This window comes from Neovison vison, chromosome 13, assembly GCF_020171115.1.
Source record: "Neovison vison isolate M4711 chromosome 13, ASM_NN_V1, whole genome shotgun sequence".
Taxonomy (NCBI): Eukaryota; Metazoa; Chordata; class Mammalia; order Carnivora; family Mustelidae; genus Neogale; species Neogale vison.
Window position 1 is genome coordinate 77,785,811 of NC_058103.1, and position 16,690 is coordinate 77,802,500.

A 16,690-nucleotide genomic window follows, 5' to 3' on the forward strand; every position below is an offset into this window, starting at 1 on the left:
TTACTAAATAAATGCATGGTAAATGAAGTCCAGTGTGTACTAATGGCTAGCATTTTAATTTGTATGCTTGGTAAGCTGAAGTTTCTTTAATGTTAATTTTAGCAGATATCATCAGAATCACCCAGAATAAGGGAAGGTAAGAAAATGAAAGCATAATTGCAGGCACTAGTTATGTGCAATCAAAATTTTTTAAATAATCTTTCTGGTACAAAACATATACAAAAGTAGAATATAAAGAATCTCCATGTATCCAGCTTAATTATCATCCTTTGACTACTTGTTTCCTTGATACTGCCAACAATTCGTACCCTGTTGCAACTCCAGATTATTTTGAAAGCCCAGATAAAACATTTCCTCTTAAATTTCAATGTTCCTCTATGAGATTCTTCAAAAAACTTAATCATAACACTAATCATAACAAAATAAAAGTAATCTGATTCTTGGGTACCATCAAATATCCAATCACCAGTGTGCAACACGTAAAGCCCATTAAGTGAATGAACTTATATCTGCATTGTATACCTCTTATTTCAACCCAAGAGACAAAAATATTTCAAATTCCAAGCCACTCCTGAGATGCAAATTAAAATTTAGGGATACTAAATTGAAGGATTTCCTTACAGTTACTTGCCATGCCTGAAGGTGTCACTGTTTGTAAATTGTGCAGGAAGTACACAAACAATACGTTGGTTGTCAATAATTCGAAGAAAGACAAAACACTGTTAATAGGACAATTTTTTTCAACGAAACTTTATAAATCTGCGGAAAACCAGAGATAACGTTCTTTCCCAAGTTGGGCTGCCATAACAAACTACAACAGACTGGGCGGTTTAAACAGCATAAATTTGTTCCTCATAGTTCTAGAGGCTGGCACATCCAAGATCAAGGTGCTGGCTAATTTGGTGAGGGTTCTCTTCCTGGCCTCCTCACTGTGGCCGCACATGGCCTTTCCTTTGTGCCCAAGCTGCGATCTTTCTCTCTTCCTCTTCTTGTAAGGTTACTAATTCTATAATGAGAACTCAACTCTCAGGACCTAATTTAACCCTAATTATCTCCCAAAGGCACAATCTCCAAATACCAACATGTTAGGGTTTAGGGGACATGGATTTTGGGGGACACATTCAGTCCATAACAAACCTACACATTTATAAAATGATTACGAAGTTGGTAAAGTTAGTCAGCTAGCATGCTACATCTTAACTCTTTTCCTTTCCTTAAATTACTTTGGCTCTAAGAATCTGAGATCATCATTCCTGGAAATATTTCTTCACACCCTAATATAACCCCTCAGGGTAGGTGGAACCAATAGCCCAATATTCTTACATTCACCCTCCATGTGCCACCTTAGCACCAAAGCAAAAGTAAGTAAAAACCACTTTTAGCTCTTATCGGGGTAAGTTTGTCATGAAATGAATGATTTTTCCTCTCTTCCTAGGTTCTCTGTATATCAAACAAAAGCTGAAGGAAAGGATCTTTTTAAATCCTGCAAAGCAGGGGCGCCTGGGTGGCTCAGTGGGTTAGGCCGCTGCCTTCGGCTTGGGTCATGATTTCAGGATCCTGGGATCGAGTCCCGCGTCGGGCTCTCCGCTCAGCAGGGAGCCTGCTTCCTCTCTCTCTCTCTGCCTACTTGTGATCTCTCTCTGTCAAATAAATAAATAAAATCTTTAAAAAAAAAAAAATCCTGCAAAGCTTGCAAATTTGCCAAAAAAAAAAAGTGTGGACGGAGCTGTTTGTAGTCATCCTTGGCCCTTCTCCAGGTTTGCTGGCTGCTGTGACTGCATAAGCAATCGTGTTTTTACTAGTTATGTGTGTCGCTGTAGGAGCTGCAGCAAAGAATTTCGGTATCCTGAAGAAATCCTGTAAACCAAAACCCAGTTCCAATTGAACCGAATGATTTTGTTGTTGGTCCTGAAAATACCAGGTAGGATTTGAAATAATCTGCCCTTCAAAAGTTGGCAGGGAAAAATCCCCAAAATTTGCTAACACTCTAATATACTGACAATGCTGTGGAGAAACATCTGGTACAGGGAAGGCAACAGGGCAGATCCGATCAAAATTAAATGTACATATATGCCCTTTAGCAGAACAATTCCATGCTGAGAATGAAATGAGACATACTTGAATATTCAAGAAAAGAAGGTGTGTGTACAAAGATATTTATCCAAGCACTAATTAGAATAAAATTTAGAAATTCAGTATCTCTCAATTGGATGATGACTGGTTTAAATAGTCTGCAGGGGTAAGAAAAAAATGATGTATCTTATACATCGATATGAAAAAAATCTAAGATGTCTTAAGCGTAGAGTGCAGAAAAATAAACATGGCATTCTCCCTTTTATATAAAAATTGGGAAAAATAAGAATATTCTTTCTTACATGTATAGGGATGAAAAAAATTCTGGAAGAATACACAAGAAAGTAAGAGTAGAGGTTACCTCGGGGGTGGGAAATATATGAATGGAAGACAGTGGTGACATTTAAAAAGTTTTCTGTACTAGTGGATGGATTATCTGTTCAAATAATTAAAAAAAAATTTTTTTTAAAGATTTTATTTATTTATCTGACAGAGAGATTGAGAGAGTCCAGCAGGGGGGACAATGGGGAGAGAGAGGGAGAAGCAGACTCCCCAGCTGAGCAGGTAGCCAGATGCCGGGCTCGATCCCAGGACCATGGGATCATGACCTGAGCCGAAGGCAGATAGTTAACGACTGAGCCACCCAGGCGCCCCTCAAATAATTTTTAAAAATCTGGCTGGAAACCATAAGCAACCAACAACTATTAAATGCGCACCCTCTTACAAGAATGGTTAAGACGCAGTTGCCCAAGGTTGAGTGAAGTGGCTGTACCTAAGCAATTCCTGGAAATCAAAGTTTTTGGTGCTTCTGGGGAATTCTGAGATCAGTGACTTTCCCAAAGGACTTTACTTGTTTACTGGAGGTCTTCTCTACCACTCAGAAAGAGGGGGTAGGGAACGACAGAAGACATCATACTTTTGCATTCAATTTAAAATTCCTCAGCAGTCTGCCAAAAATGTACATTATTCATCTGTAAATCTAAAAACATGCATTGAGAAGTCAGTAATTGTATTGTGATAGAACATTTTTCTCTTAATGTTAAAGTATTATCTTAAGAGTAAACAAAGTTTTAGTAAACCTAGTAGGTGAAAGCCTTGTCGCTTACAGATTACTCAATTTTGAGGAGATACTCCTTTACAAAAGACATGTGTTCACCACTAGCCTTAATTATCTCTCATTCCAAGATTTTAAAATTAATTAATTTGACAGAGAAAGAGAGAGAGATAGATAGAGATCACTATCTCTATAGATAGAGGCAGGCAGAGAGGGGGAAGCAGGCTCCCTGCTGAGCAGAGAGGCCAGTGCGGGCTTGGATCCCAGGACCCTGAGATCATGATCTGAACTGAAGGTGGAGGCTTAACCCACTGAACCACCCAGGCACCCCTCATTCCGAGTTTTAATGACCTTGGCTGACAAAGCCATCTTGATCTTTTCCCTTAGAATTTCAGGTGACTAAAAAATGTACAATAAACAGTGAACACTATTACGTGTTTCCAATGTGAATTACTTGTAGCTCTGGTGATACTCCTGGGCCTAGGCAGTACATGAAGCAGCAAATACTGTCACATCATATAGCGAGTTATTCCTGTTTCTTTCAAGCCTTCAGAGTCGAAGCACTTGGCTGGCAAGAGTGTTTAGCCTTAATAATTGACTTTGTTTTCATTTTACTAATTTTTAGATCTTTCTTCTTATTGCCAGAGGTCTAGGGCACAAATGTTTGTCTGGATTACCCGTGTTCACAGAAGCACAACAAACAGGAATGCAGGTGCTGCTATGTATGTTTCAGGAACTCCTTGGTCACAGATTACAATAACCCAAAGGTCTTTTCTCAGGGCTTATCCTTCCATGACTCAAATTCTCTCCGTGGGCTTCATAAGATACTTGGATCTCCATTAATGGTGTAGTGCACCATATATACTGGAGTCATGCTGGTTTTAGTTTTTTTAATGTAGGCTCCATGCCCAGCAAGGAGCGCAATGCAGGGTTTGAGCTCACAATCCTGAGGTCAAAGCTTGCACTGAAATCAAGAGTTGGATGCTTAACCAACTGAGCCACCCAGGTGTTCCTCAAGCTGGTTTCAGATGCTGCTGGTTTCAGATGCTGCTGCTTTATCTTGCTGTGAGTCTACAGTCGGTCTACCAAATGAGGACAAATCCAAGGCTACCTTGGAATTGGAGGGGAATAAAGGGTAACACATGTGGAGCAGCTGGCAATGCAGTTTAAATGCTGATTTCTTCTCTTCACTTCTTTACTTTTCTCCTCTATTTTCTATATTCTCTCCCAATGATCTCATTCACTCCCATAGCTTCAATTATTACCCTGATGTGGGTAACTCTTAATTTTCTATCAGCGATTCTGAATTCATTTTCAGGGAACCAAACCTTAAGTTCTGTATCTGTTTAATAGTGCTACCCTGATGTTCTGGCATGATGTGAATCTCAACACATGTAAAACAGAGTATCTTTCTTCCAATCTACTCCTTCTCTTTGTTTTCTCATTTTGTTCACGTTATCACTATTATCTCTTTTGCTCAGGCTTAAAATCTGAATCATTCTCATTCCTTCCCCCTTTCCCTTTACACTGAATCAGGCACCGACAAAAATCTTTTAAGGCATTTTAATAGCTTAGGGGGTTATAAAAAAGTCTCCCTACCAGGTGAGAAAAAGGAAATTAAGGCAAGTTAGGAGATATGCCCAGGACACATGCCTAGAGTGGTTAGAGCCTAGACTAAAAATCAGTTAAGACTTGAATTTGGGGCTCCTCACTCCTAACTACTAGGGTCTTTCACCTTCCCCTACTGCCTCAAGTTCTGCAGTATTTTTGCATCTGTCTCTCTTCTTATTGCTACTCCCAGAATTCTGGACTACCTTATGTTTCGTGTTTACAATGTACAGATAGAAAGATTGGCTCCATCAGTGAGATAGTAATAGCTGGTAATATGCATCCAGCATTGCCCATGAAAATTTCTCCCTACTTGTTAATTCCAATAAATTTTTTTAAAGATTTTATTTATTTATTCGACAGAGAGAGAGATCACAAGTAGGCAGAGAGAGAGAGGAGGAAGCAGGCTCCCTGCTGAGCAGAGAGCCCGATGTGGGACTCGATCCCAAGACCCCCAGATCATCACCTGAGCCGAAGGCATGGCCTAACCCACTGAGCCACCCAGGCGCCCTCCAATAAATTTTTTAAAACCAGGAAATACATAATACACATACTGAAAAGTCACCCACCCCAAAACCTACAGCTAATGAATCACAAAGTGAATCCCATGTAACCAGCACTTATGTTAAGAAACTGAACATTGCCAGCACCCCAGAGGCCCCCTCATGCCCTCCTCTCACACATTACTCCCCAACCCAAACTATGTCTTTTCTTTATAGTTTTTACTATCTAAAATATACCTCTAAATCTAGTTTTGTTTTGCATTTTTTGAACTTTGAACTTTCCAAAGTGGGAATATACATTCCCACCAGCAATATATAGTTTCAGTTGTTCTGATTCTTGGCCACATTTGGCATTTACTGTAATGTCCATTTTAGCCATATTGTGGATGTGCAGTCCTATCTCCTTGTGGTTTTAATTTACATCTCCCTAATGATTAGAAAAGTTGGGTGACTTTACATGCTTATTGGCCATTTAGATACCCTTTTTGATAAAGTGACTTTTAAGGCCTTTTACCCATTTTTTCTATTGGGTTTTTATTTTATATTGACTTGGGGGAGATTATAAATTCTAGATAGGAGCAAAACATATATTTTTACTGTAGAACACATTTTCCTGGTGCCATTAGAATACCACCATCTTCCTTTACTCTGGCTCCAAATTCCCTAATGAATCCTCTGGGAGGTAATGTAGTCGACTTCATGTATTCTCTCTAAAACAGAGAAGAGCCACTGTGCCACCGAATTTGCTAGGTCCTGGGAATATAATGATAAAAAAAAAAGGGACTGAAAACAATACCCTTGAATGAGACCTGTATTGGAATTCTGTTTTGGAATGTTTATCAGCTTCATGACATTAGGCAAGTTAGTTAGCCTATTTTGGCCTCTGTTTACTTGCTGGAAAAAATGGGGCTAATAATACCTATTTTTTAGCGTTGCTGTGAGGGTTAACTGAGACAATACACATAACACACTTTGCACAGTAGCTGGCAAACAGACCACATTTACTAAGTAGTAGCCATTATAAATTGGTTATTTCCTTGCAGCCTCCCAATTCTCTATGGAGGGAGAAACTGAGTAGACAGATGTCCATTTCTTTCTTAGCTGCTATAGTTCTCACTATAAAGTAGAAAAAAAAAAAAAAGCACTTGTTTTAGGTCATCTGGGAACTTGGTCCTGACTCCCTTCACCAGTGCTTCTAGAGCAGTACTTCAAAAATTACCTGCGGCGCAGTGTAGAAGATCTGGTAACTGTTGCATGACAAACTGAGGGACCATGAGAAGAAAAAAATATGGGTTATGTAATTCATGAATTTATATTTAAACCTGGTCATCCAGGAGGTGCTGGGGCTGAGTGGTGATGACCTAGAGCATGCTCAGGAACATGTGATGCAGAAGGACAATCTCCTCATCACCTTGCTCATATAGAAAAATGTCTAACATTTGCAATCATTCTGAAAATACAATAAATCAAACAGGTCTGGAGACAACAAACATAGTACAGTGAGGAGCATAACTGTGTGGACAAGGGCCAAGTGACATGTGATCAGGTTAGTGCACTTAAACCTGTGATTCCCAAGTGTGCAGATGCGAAAGGAAAATAAAGGAGTTGGCTGAGATTTCACTGACAGCTTGAAAAAAAGGCGGCATTTAATAGTAACATTAGAGAAATAAGAAGAAGATCTTAAAGGCATAGAGGATATATGGTTCTACCTTTTGCGGGGGGGAACCAAAGCTTCTCATCATAAAAAAAAAATATTATCTCTGGTGAAAGATCACAGGCACATCTATAAAATATGAATTACTAGTAGAGGGAAATGACGACATACACAGCAATACAGATACACAGACATGAAATTACTCAAGTTATTGCAAGCTTCTAAATTCTTACTCAGTATCTGTAAATACCTTTTCTAGGACCAGTAACAAAAGATTTGCAGACTGGCATTGGCCTATGGACCTCACTTTGGTGGCACTGCTCTGGAGCATTGAAAAAAATCAGACTTTTGAATCTGAAGGGCTGAGGTTAGAGCCTGGAATGTGGGGACTCAACTGACGGGTTGCTCTTGGTCCTGAGCCACCAGTGGCCACCTACTGGTCTTTTTCTCACCTTAAGCACAACACTGAGTCACTCCCTAGCTCAAAAATCATCTATTGTTCCCTTGTATCTAGGATAAAATCCCAAACCTGGCATCCAAAGCATTCCAGCCTGGTTCCACACAACTTTGGTCTGATTTTCCACTACACTGCACTGTCCAATATAGTAGTAACTAGCCACATGTGGCTACTGAGCATTTAAAATGTGACTAATTCAGGAATTAAAATTTTAATCTTTAAAATTAAATAACAAACCCGATACATAACTAAATTACTGCAAAACTTTTAAGTATGATTGGAATGACTGCGGTATGTTAATCTAGTTTTTCAACTGTAAATTTTAAGGAATCAAGTATAGAGATATGCCCAAAGTATAAAATACACACCAAATTTTGAACTCATATTTAGTAATGGGAAAAAAACTGTGAAACATTTAAAAAGATTTAATACTTATCAGTATTGATCACATATGAAATGATTCTATCTTGGCTATATTGTACTAAATAAATGACATTAGAATTAAGATTTTACTTTAATGTGGCTACTATAAACTTACATATGTGGCTGGTGTTGTATTTATATTGGACAGTGCTAGACTAGATAATCAATCATGCCTAGGAATCAGTCTTAATTCCTCCTTTTCTCTCACTCATGTTGACTCATTAGCAATACAAGTCAGGTCTAATCACCAAATATATCTTCAGTTCATCCACCTTTTCTCTGCTGCTACTATCCACATTACTTTCCTTAAAATCCTTCAATGGCTTCTACAGCACCTCACTTAAACTTAGCAAGGCAGCATATTTCTATTTCTTTCTTTAGTCTCTAAACAAACTCTTTCTCACCTTAGGATTCTGTTCTGCTATTTCCTTTGGTCTCAAATATTGCCCTTAACTTATTCCCATTGAGGTCTTAATTCAGAGAATACCTTCTCTGTGAGGCCATCTCTGATCAACCTCCAAAATTTTGCCTGTTCTCTCCCCCAAATAAATGCTTATTCCAGTACCCTTTTATTTTCTCAAGGGAGCATATTATATTATCTTTCTTCTTCTTTTTTTTTTTCCTTAAAGATTTTATTTATTTGAGAGAGAGAGAGAGAGAACGCACACGCGCGCAGGAGCCAGGTGGGGTGGGGGGAAAGGGAGAGTAAGTAGCGGGTTCCCTGCCTAGTCCACTCATCTTGGGGCTCGATCCCAGGACCCCGGGGATCATGACCTAATCCGAAGGCAAATGCTTAATCAACTGAGCCTCCCAGGTGCCCCTTATCTTTCCTCTTTCATAAAACTTTTTTATGGTCTGTTCCCTCCACTGGCAACAGGAATAGAAACCTTGGTTGGTTCCTGTTGGTTTTGTTGCTGCTTAATCTATTCCAGTATTCAGAACAGTGCCAGTTACAGATGGGTGCTCATCAAACAACATAAATGAGTATCTAATTGCCTCCCAGACATATCTGCTTAGTTGGTTCACAAGTACTTCAAATTCAACAAGGTCAAAGATGTCAAAGATGACTCCCTCTTAGTCATTCCCTTACCGGCTCAACCAAATCACCAAACTCTCAGTAACTACTTTGGTCATACTCTTCATACTATTTGCCACTATCTCAGTCCAAGGCATTACTTTCTCACAGATTATTGTCTTTTCCAAACTGTTTTCCATGCCCCTGAGTTTGGCATAACAGTCTAAAATGCAAATTCAACCCTGTAACACTTCTTAAGGCCCTTCAAGTTTCCTCTTAATTCTCAAAAATTTTATTTGTGCACATGGCATTCAAGGTTTTCATGATTAAACCTCTTCAGGAACAACTCTAGGCGCTCCTGAAACAGCATTATCTTCTTTACTCGGCAATCTCTCCAAACTTTGCCTCCTAACGTTTGTATGTATTGCTTCTTCTGTCTAGAAGGCTGTTCTCCAATTCCCTTATTAAAGCTAATTGCTTCTCCAGTCCCATTTCATTCTTCCATCCCAGGTGAGTAAGGGATTTCTCCTCTAGGAGACTTCGCAGTATTCAGCAGTTTACCCTCATTACACTACTGATGATACCTATTTACTTGTCTGCAGTCTACAGTATAAGATCAATGAGGGCAAGGATTCCATAGCAATCATTAGCTCAATGTTTACTCAAATAAACTCAGTGTTTAAAAAAACAAAACAAAACAAAACAAAACAGCACAGGCTATCAAAAATTTGACAAATTTTAACCAACCGAAGCACTCAAAGTACTGCATCAAAAGAAAACAATAGGGCTCCTATAACATTTACTTTGCTTCTCTTTCAGGCAAATTGCTTTAATAAGTTACACAAAGACTTTACAACCTTTACCATCTCGGTATCACAAAAGGATAACTGGAGAGAGAAAATTACTTTCTGAGGCCACACAATTAATGGGTAATATGGATTTCACTTAAGCTTGCAAACATTGCTGGATTAAACTCTTGGTGCTGTCTCAGATATTCCCAATTCCTAACTATAGGAAGCCAGAAGCTGCAATTTAGCAGCTTGGGAAAGCCACGTGAGAATGTTATTTCCAGGCTCACCTGTTAAAAACACACCAGTGTGTTGGGTTTCTTAGCAAATCATCACAAGTAAATGAACTTCCAAAGACTATCTCCAAACTTTTGCGCCTGCCTTAATAAAATACAACACCACAAAAATCTTGACATTGCAGCCATGAAAAAACCAGACCTCTACCTCTGAGGTGACAGAAATCCAAGGCAATTCGGTGAGCAGTTACTAGGGTCTATTAAGTACAAGACCCCTGCGACACCATCGGCATGTTAAGGAAAAAAAAAAAACAATAAAAAAGCTACAGGAATAACTACATCTTCGTCGTGAACCTGAATGCTCAGTGTAAGCGATGAGAAGGACCATCCTTCGTTCCTCCCCTTGTACCTCACCGCCACTTCTGTGCCACTCCTGTACCTAGATGAATCTAGAGGCACTTTAAGTCAAATCCTAGCTTCCTGGCCGCCCTTCCGTCTCCCAGCACTCTGCTAGGCGGCTCTGCTTAGCCTCGGAGCTCGAATTCCCCCTCTCTCAGCCGTCACGCCGCAGAGCTACGAAGGGAGGAACACGGACCTTAGTTTCCCAACTGCCAGCCCCCGCAGAAAGAGGCGGGAAGGCTCGGCCGCCAGCCTGGGAGCTCCGCCGCGCACATGGCCGGCCGCAGCGCCCACCCCCGTGCCGCGCAGGCGCCGGGCGAGCCGGGACTTGCGGTCGCCGAGAGCGGATCATTCCGCCGCTTTCTTTGTGTGGCTCTGGCTCTACAAATGGCCTATTCCTCTCTATCCGTTAAAAACAAAAATCAGATTCTGTCGTCCCCTTCCCCCCGCCAGAATGGGGTCGGGGAGGGAGTGGGAGAGCGATCTGCTGCGGAGAGCAAGGGCGGAAAGGCTCAGGGGCGAGCTTGACAGGGGCCGGGTCCGGGAGGGATGCTGGGAGCTTTGACTCACTCGCACACCATGTGTCCCTCCGCGCGCAGCACGGGGGACTTTTCGGTGGGGATTTTGGGCGCCGACCAGACGCGGCATTTTCGGAAAATAGCGCCCTGTGCAGCTGAAGCGCTTTGTGTGTAGCGGGGCCGCGTCAGCCCGGCCGGGTACGAGGCGCCTCGGGTCCCCGCAACACCTCCTGCTGCTCCCCCGTCGCCGCTCCCGAAGCTTTTCCAGGTCAGTGCGGGTCTGTGTAGGGCCCTGTTACCACCGGATGTGGAAGTTGATCTCTTCGCTGGTAAAAAATAATTCCACTTCCCCCGGAACCCAGATCATCCCCGCGATTTCCTGTTTATTGCATTAAGGCGCCGGGTTTCCGGGGCTCCTGGCCCCGCTTATTCCGCGGGGGTCGGCGGGGTCGGCCTGGGCGCCCGCTCCGCCCGCGCCGCCGCCGCGCTTTGTCCGCTGGGCACCCCGCTTCTGGGAGGGGCGGGCAGACATGGTGGCGGCCGCCGCCCCCTCCTCGGCCCCGGCGCGCGGAGGCCTCCCAGCCGGCCCTGGCTGGAGCGGCGGCCCCGGGGCGGGGATGGGGTCGAGCCGGGGCGGCGGGGGCTCTGCGGGCGCCGGGAGGCGGGAGGTGGGTGGGCGCGGGAGGGAGACAGGCTGGGGCGGCCCGGCCCGGCCTCGCCGCCCGCCACCCCGGGAACTGCCGGCCTCTTTGTCTGGACGGCCTGGCGGCCCCACTGGACTCTCCGGAACCGGGAAGGGGCGGCGGGGGCGGCCGGCCCAGGGCGCGCTGTGTTGTGGGGCCTGCGCGGCCGGGACGCTCTCGGGCCGCGGCGGGAGCGGCTGGCCCGGACAGGGTTAAGCGGAGGGCCGGCCCGGCCCGCGCGGGGCCGATCGCGGCTACTGCCACGACCTCGGGGACTCAAGTCCCTGAGGGGACAAAGCCCGCCGCTCTGGATGCTCGGTACTTGTGCACTTGGGACTTGGCCGGCGGGATCTGCGGGTGCCCGGCTTCAGGAAAAAGTTGAGAATTTTGCCAGGTCATTTCTGCCTGGACACAGTTAATCAGTGTGTATTTAGTGTGCTTCGTTGAAGCTGTCCTGCCGTGTTGAATCAGCGTGCATAGCCTCGGGGGTTCATCGTGAAAACTGAAACCAAAGGAATTATTTAGGCCTGCTTTGTGTGTGTTTTCCCACTTTAAGCTTGTTTTCAGTACACATACTCTTGCCTTAAACCTGATTGGACTGTGGCGAGCAGACATCTGTTCAAAGGAGGGGTAGCGACCACAACAGTACTTTGGAAGGGGGCTTGGAAATGTGGAAATATTTTAAGTGCTTTCTCCGAACACTGATTTGCTGTCTCGATTCAGGCAAGTTACTTTATGAAGTATAATTTTTATCTGGAAAATGTTTTGATGTAAGTAAAGTGATCCTTGTAAAGTAATTTTCCATTCCAGGATTAAAGATGCACTGTAATTTATAATGCACATGTTAGTGGTCAGAAATTCATTTTGCAGATAGTTATTTCACATAGAGACCCACCCAGCATAATTTAAATTTCTTTGCACTGACCTATAACCATCCGCGTTGACACTTCCACTTTCAGGTTTGAATTTAAGGAAATTAAAGATGGCTTTATGCGTTTTTTCTTAATTTTCCTCTTTTTAAATATTTCCCCTCAAATAACAGCAGAAAGAAAAATTCATTGCATGTTAATACAGTGACATATTAGGTAAGAGTGACATTTTGCATTTCTGTAAGTCTTAGATGTCTGGTTTAATAGAAGTCATGTAGATTCTTAAGTCTGCTGCATTAAGTCTGTTGTGTTATCATACCAGGTAACCTCTGGGAAACTCCCAAAACTCCATTGTATGATTATGCCTTTTTTTTTTTTTTTTTAAACTGAGAGATTTGTCATTTCTATCCTCTTACCATACAAGTCAAATAGGATATTATGCAAGACCCATTTAGAAAATATGGATAGGGTTGATTTCTGTACTTTCTTCTTGTGCTTTTTTTTGAGTTTGGGGTTTAGATAGATAAACAGTATTAAAAGTAAAGATTGTGTAATGTGCATATGATCCTGGAGACTTAGGAACATTTGCAAATACTTTAAATGACTGAACTTAATTTTTAATTCCACAACTTAGTTATGTATGCAAGTAAAATGTGAATTTCATTTTAGATGTGTTTGTGAGAACTAGTGTGTAAAAGTAATATTTGAAGATAGGATAGTCAAAGCACTGCAGGAGCTGCAGATTTAAAAGGAATCCTGCAGTGAAACATTTGGTCAAACAATACTTTTGTAATGCGTATACATACCTTTAGAATTAACTCTCCTAACTTAGAGTTTGAGTTCTCTCTTTCAGTCAGTCTGGGTATTTTAGGTTGGAGGCCAGTAACACTGTAAATGTGTGAAAATGTTAAGCCCATACTTTGAATTAATGGTTTTGAAATGAAGCTAAATTCATTTCCAGTTGTTTCTGTGAACTCTACTTTGATTCTTTCAGACTGTAGTTCTCTACTGTTCCATCAACAGGAAGCATCTGGTCATTCTTGACATAATTGTTTGAAAATGCCAGGTGAATTTTTGATGTTCATTATGCAAATGAAAATAAATATCAAATTTGATATTGGTTAATTTTACTTGTCTCCCTTTTCTCAGCATCTCTAAGATGTATTCATGATGGACCTCATCTGTAGAATGCACCCCTCCCCCTGCTTTATTCCCCCCCTCTTGAGTACCTCCCAAGTTAGGAATAGTGATAGGTAAAGCAAACAGGTCAGGAAATTCAGAAGACATTACGTGAAATTTTGAATCATGAATTTATTTTGAGAGTGTATTTTTGAGGGTGCAGTTCCCTTTGCAAGTAGTCTGAGTGGGTGAACTCACTAATGGGTCCATCTCCTCTCTATCTCATAAACATTAAGAAGCAAACAGAAACAAAATGTTAAGATCAGGATAACTTAGTTTTCTAATGAGTATTGTTTCTTTGGCTCCAGAGCTTTCCAACTAGTAATTGTAGGTTTCTATAGTATTAGTATGTCTGTCTTGATATTAAACTTTTTTGAAGTTGTTTGTTCCATCATGCTCTTTAGAAGGTCTGTCTGCTAATATTAAGGACTGTTTCCCCGGTGTGTGGACAACAGTGCTTTACATATAGATGTGTTGGTGTGGTTACCTGTCAAGTCGGTTGTTGGTGGGCTAGTTAGTATATTTTCGTTTAGGTTAAGTATGTCCATGAGGTAAGTGTAGAGGCTAAAGCTTGAAATGATTTCTCCACTGAAGGTAAATCATAATGCAGAGCCATTGATAGATTTAGAAATAGGAATTTGAAACTCTTTGTCCTGGTTCTCTTACCTTTTAATGGGAATAATTGGAACGGCTAGCAGTTAGGGCCCAAGATGCTAAAGCACAAATACAATAAGACTCGATCATTTTAACTACATTTAATGTAAATCAACATTATGGTATCATTTTTTAAAAAGTAAATGTCATTTTGAAGTTGGTAGAAGACATAGAACAGGTATTAGGGCACATGGTGGCTCAGTATTAGGTTAAGGGTTTGACTCTTCATCTCTACTCAGGTCATAATCTGAGTGTGGTGAAATGGAGCCACAGGTCTGACTCTGCACATGGTGGAGTCGGCTTGAGATTCTCCGTCTCTCTCTGCCACTCCCGCTCCTGTGCTTGCATGGTCTCTCTCTGGAAAGAGAGAACAGGTATTTAGCCACACTTTGCTTTGTATTTGTTGTATTATACCTGGGATAATTATATTGTGTCAGCTTTATTGTGCTGGCTTTTTTGGTAGCAGACTGTCACATTATGAGTGGGCCCTTATATCAATTCTCAGACTTTTTATCAATCACCTGCAGAGCAAGAACACGGAGGCCCAAGCTTAAGTAGCATAGCTGGGACCTAAGCCACCATATTTTTCCCAAGTTCCTCAGGTGATAGACACTCTGGTTTAAAGAGCACTGAACTATAGAGCATATCCAGAGGACCTTGATCATGGGGAGAAAGGACATGAAGAAAGGAGGAAGGGCTGAAAAATTCGATGTTTGGCTCAAAGAAGAGAAAGAAGCTCATCTAAGGAATGATAGCTATATTTAAATTTAGACGTCTGTCGCACAGATCAGGTTTGATCTGCCTAGAAAGAACTAGGATGCATGGGTAGTAGAAGGAGGATTTCCGTAGTCTTTCAAGATAAATTTCCATGAAACAGTAAACATGTAAAGGTTGGGTTTGGGTGGTAGGCTCTAAGTTTTCACTGAAGATGTTCAAGTTAGGGATTCTAGGGTAGAGGAATTGATACGCAGAATGAGGAATTGGGCCAGGAGTCCTAATGTTCTCTACAAACTTTTGAGATTTTATGATATTTGTCTAGGTTTGCAGGTACAGAAGTAGGAGAGCAAAAGCCAATTTAGTGAAACAAGCTGGTTAGCTTAACTAGATCATAGTTTTCACCTTGGTTAAAGAGAAATAAGTTTTAAGTGAGAGAGCTATTTGATGAGAGCTTTAGACCCAGCTGTAGGGGTGCCTGAGGGCTCAGCTCAGTCTGTTAAGTATTTGCCTTTGGCTCAGATCATGATCCGGGAGTTCCAGGATGGAGACCATGCCCTGCTCCCTGCTTGGTGGGGGGTCTACCTTTCCCTCTCTCTGCCCTTCCTCCCCCAGTCCTTCTCTCTCTTTCTCTTGCTCTCTCAAATAAATAAAATCTAAAGTAAATAAAAAACCCACTGTAATTTGGGAGACTCAAACCTTAACAATGGGCATATCTTCTGACATAGAAATTCTCACTTAAGGGAATTTATCTTGATGTAGTAAGGATGTGTGCAGAGATTTAGCTGTGAGCATTCTGATTGCAGCACTGTTCATAGTAAAAGCTGTGTATTAACATTTGACCCTGCTCCCACATTAATCATATGAAGTAGATATTATTATCCTCCATTTTTCAGCAGAGAAAACAGGCATAGGGAAATGAGGTAGCTTGCCTAAGGTAGAGTTAGTATGTGACAGAGCCAGAGCTTGGATCCAAGCAGTTTGACTCGAGTCAGTAACGCTTGGTCACAGTGATTGTTAGGATATATATTCACAGTGGGGTGAATAGTGCCTAGCTGTTAAAATGATGTTGGAAGAACGTGAAGACATGAAGAGAGGTCTTGGTATATGTCAAGTAAAAAAATTTTAAAAACACAATTCCGTTTTGGTTAAAAAACAAATATACAGTTGATCCGTGAACAATAGGGCTTTGAACTGCATGGGTCCACTTATACACAGGCCTTTTTTTTTTTTTGGACAAATACAGTAGAGTGCTGTAAGTGTACTCTTAATTTTTTCCCTAACTTCCTTTCCTGTGGCTTGCTTTACTGTAAGAATACAGTTTGTAACACATACACAGAATATGTATTAATCCATTGTCTGTTATTGGTAAAGCTTCTAGTGTCAGTAGGCTATTAATAATTAAGTTTCTGGGGAGAGAAAAGTTATACTCAGATTTCCAACTGTATGTATGTGGGTATGGGTGGCTGGATATCTGTACCCCTCAGCCCTGCATTGTTCAAAGGAAAATTGTATTGATGTCTGGAAGGATATATGTCAAATTGTTAAGTGGTTATCTCTGAGTGGAGTTTTATAAGTGATTATTTTCTTTCTGCTTATCCAAATTCTCTGACTTCTACAGTGAATATGTATTTTTATGTATTAATTATAATCGAAAGCATATTAAAATGTCATATTTCAATAAGAAAGATTAACATAAATTGAGAAGCTTGGATTTTGTACTGTACTTAATGCAGTTTGACTTAGGAATTGCACATAAATGAGAATTTGTAAGCACATGAAGTGTTTTGTGTTTTTTTAAGTTTGATTCCTTACCGTTGTAGAAGTAATATGTTAGTTGGGATGAGAAAACAGTCATGGACT

At 41.4% G+C, this 16,690-nt stretch overlaps 1 protein-coding gene across 6 annotated transcripts in view; it reads left to right on the forward strand.

Annotated features, from left to right (window-relative positions):
• The first annotated feature begins 10,852 nt into the window (after positions 1-10,852).
• GABPB1 (GA binding protein transcription factor subunit beta 1) overlaps positions 10,853-16,690 on the forward strand; it is a 65,489-nt gene continuing 59,651 nt past the window's right edge. Inside the window, exon 1 of one of the 6 annotated variants that reach the window (XM_044231818.1) lies at positions 10,853-10,996. Coding sequence is in view for 5 of the 6 variants with exons in the window: in XM_044231821.1 (XP_044087756.1) it covers positions 11,034-11,057 (24 nt within the window). In the remaining variant the exon portion in view is untranslated. Of the gene's footprint in view, positions 10,997-11,016; positions 11,058-16,690 lie in introns of those variants that run through there. The other 5 variants (XM_044231821.1, XM_044231816.1, XM_044231820.1 and 2 more) reach the window with 5 other exon arrangements.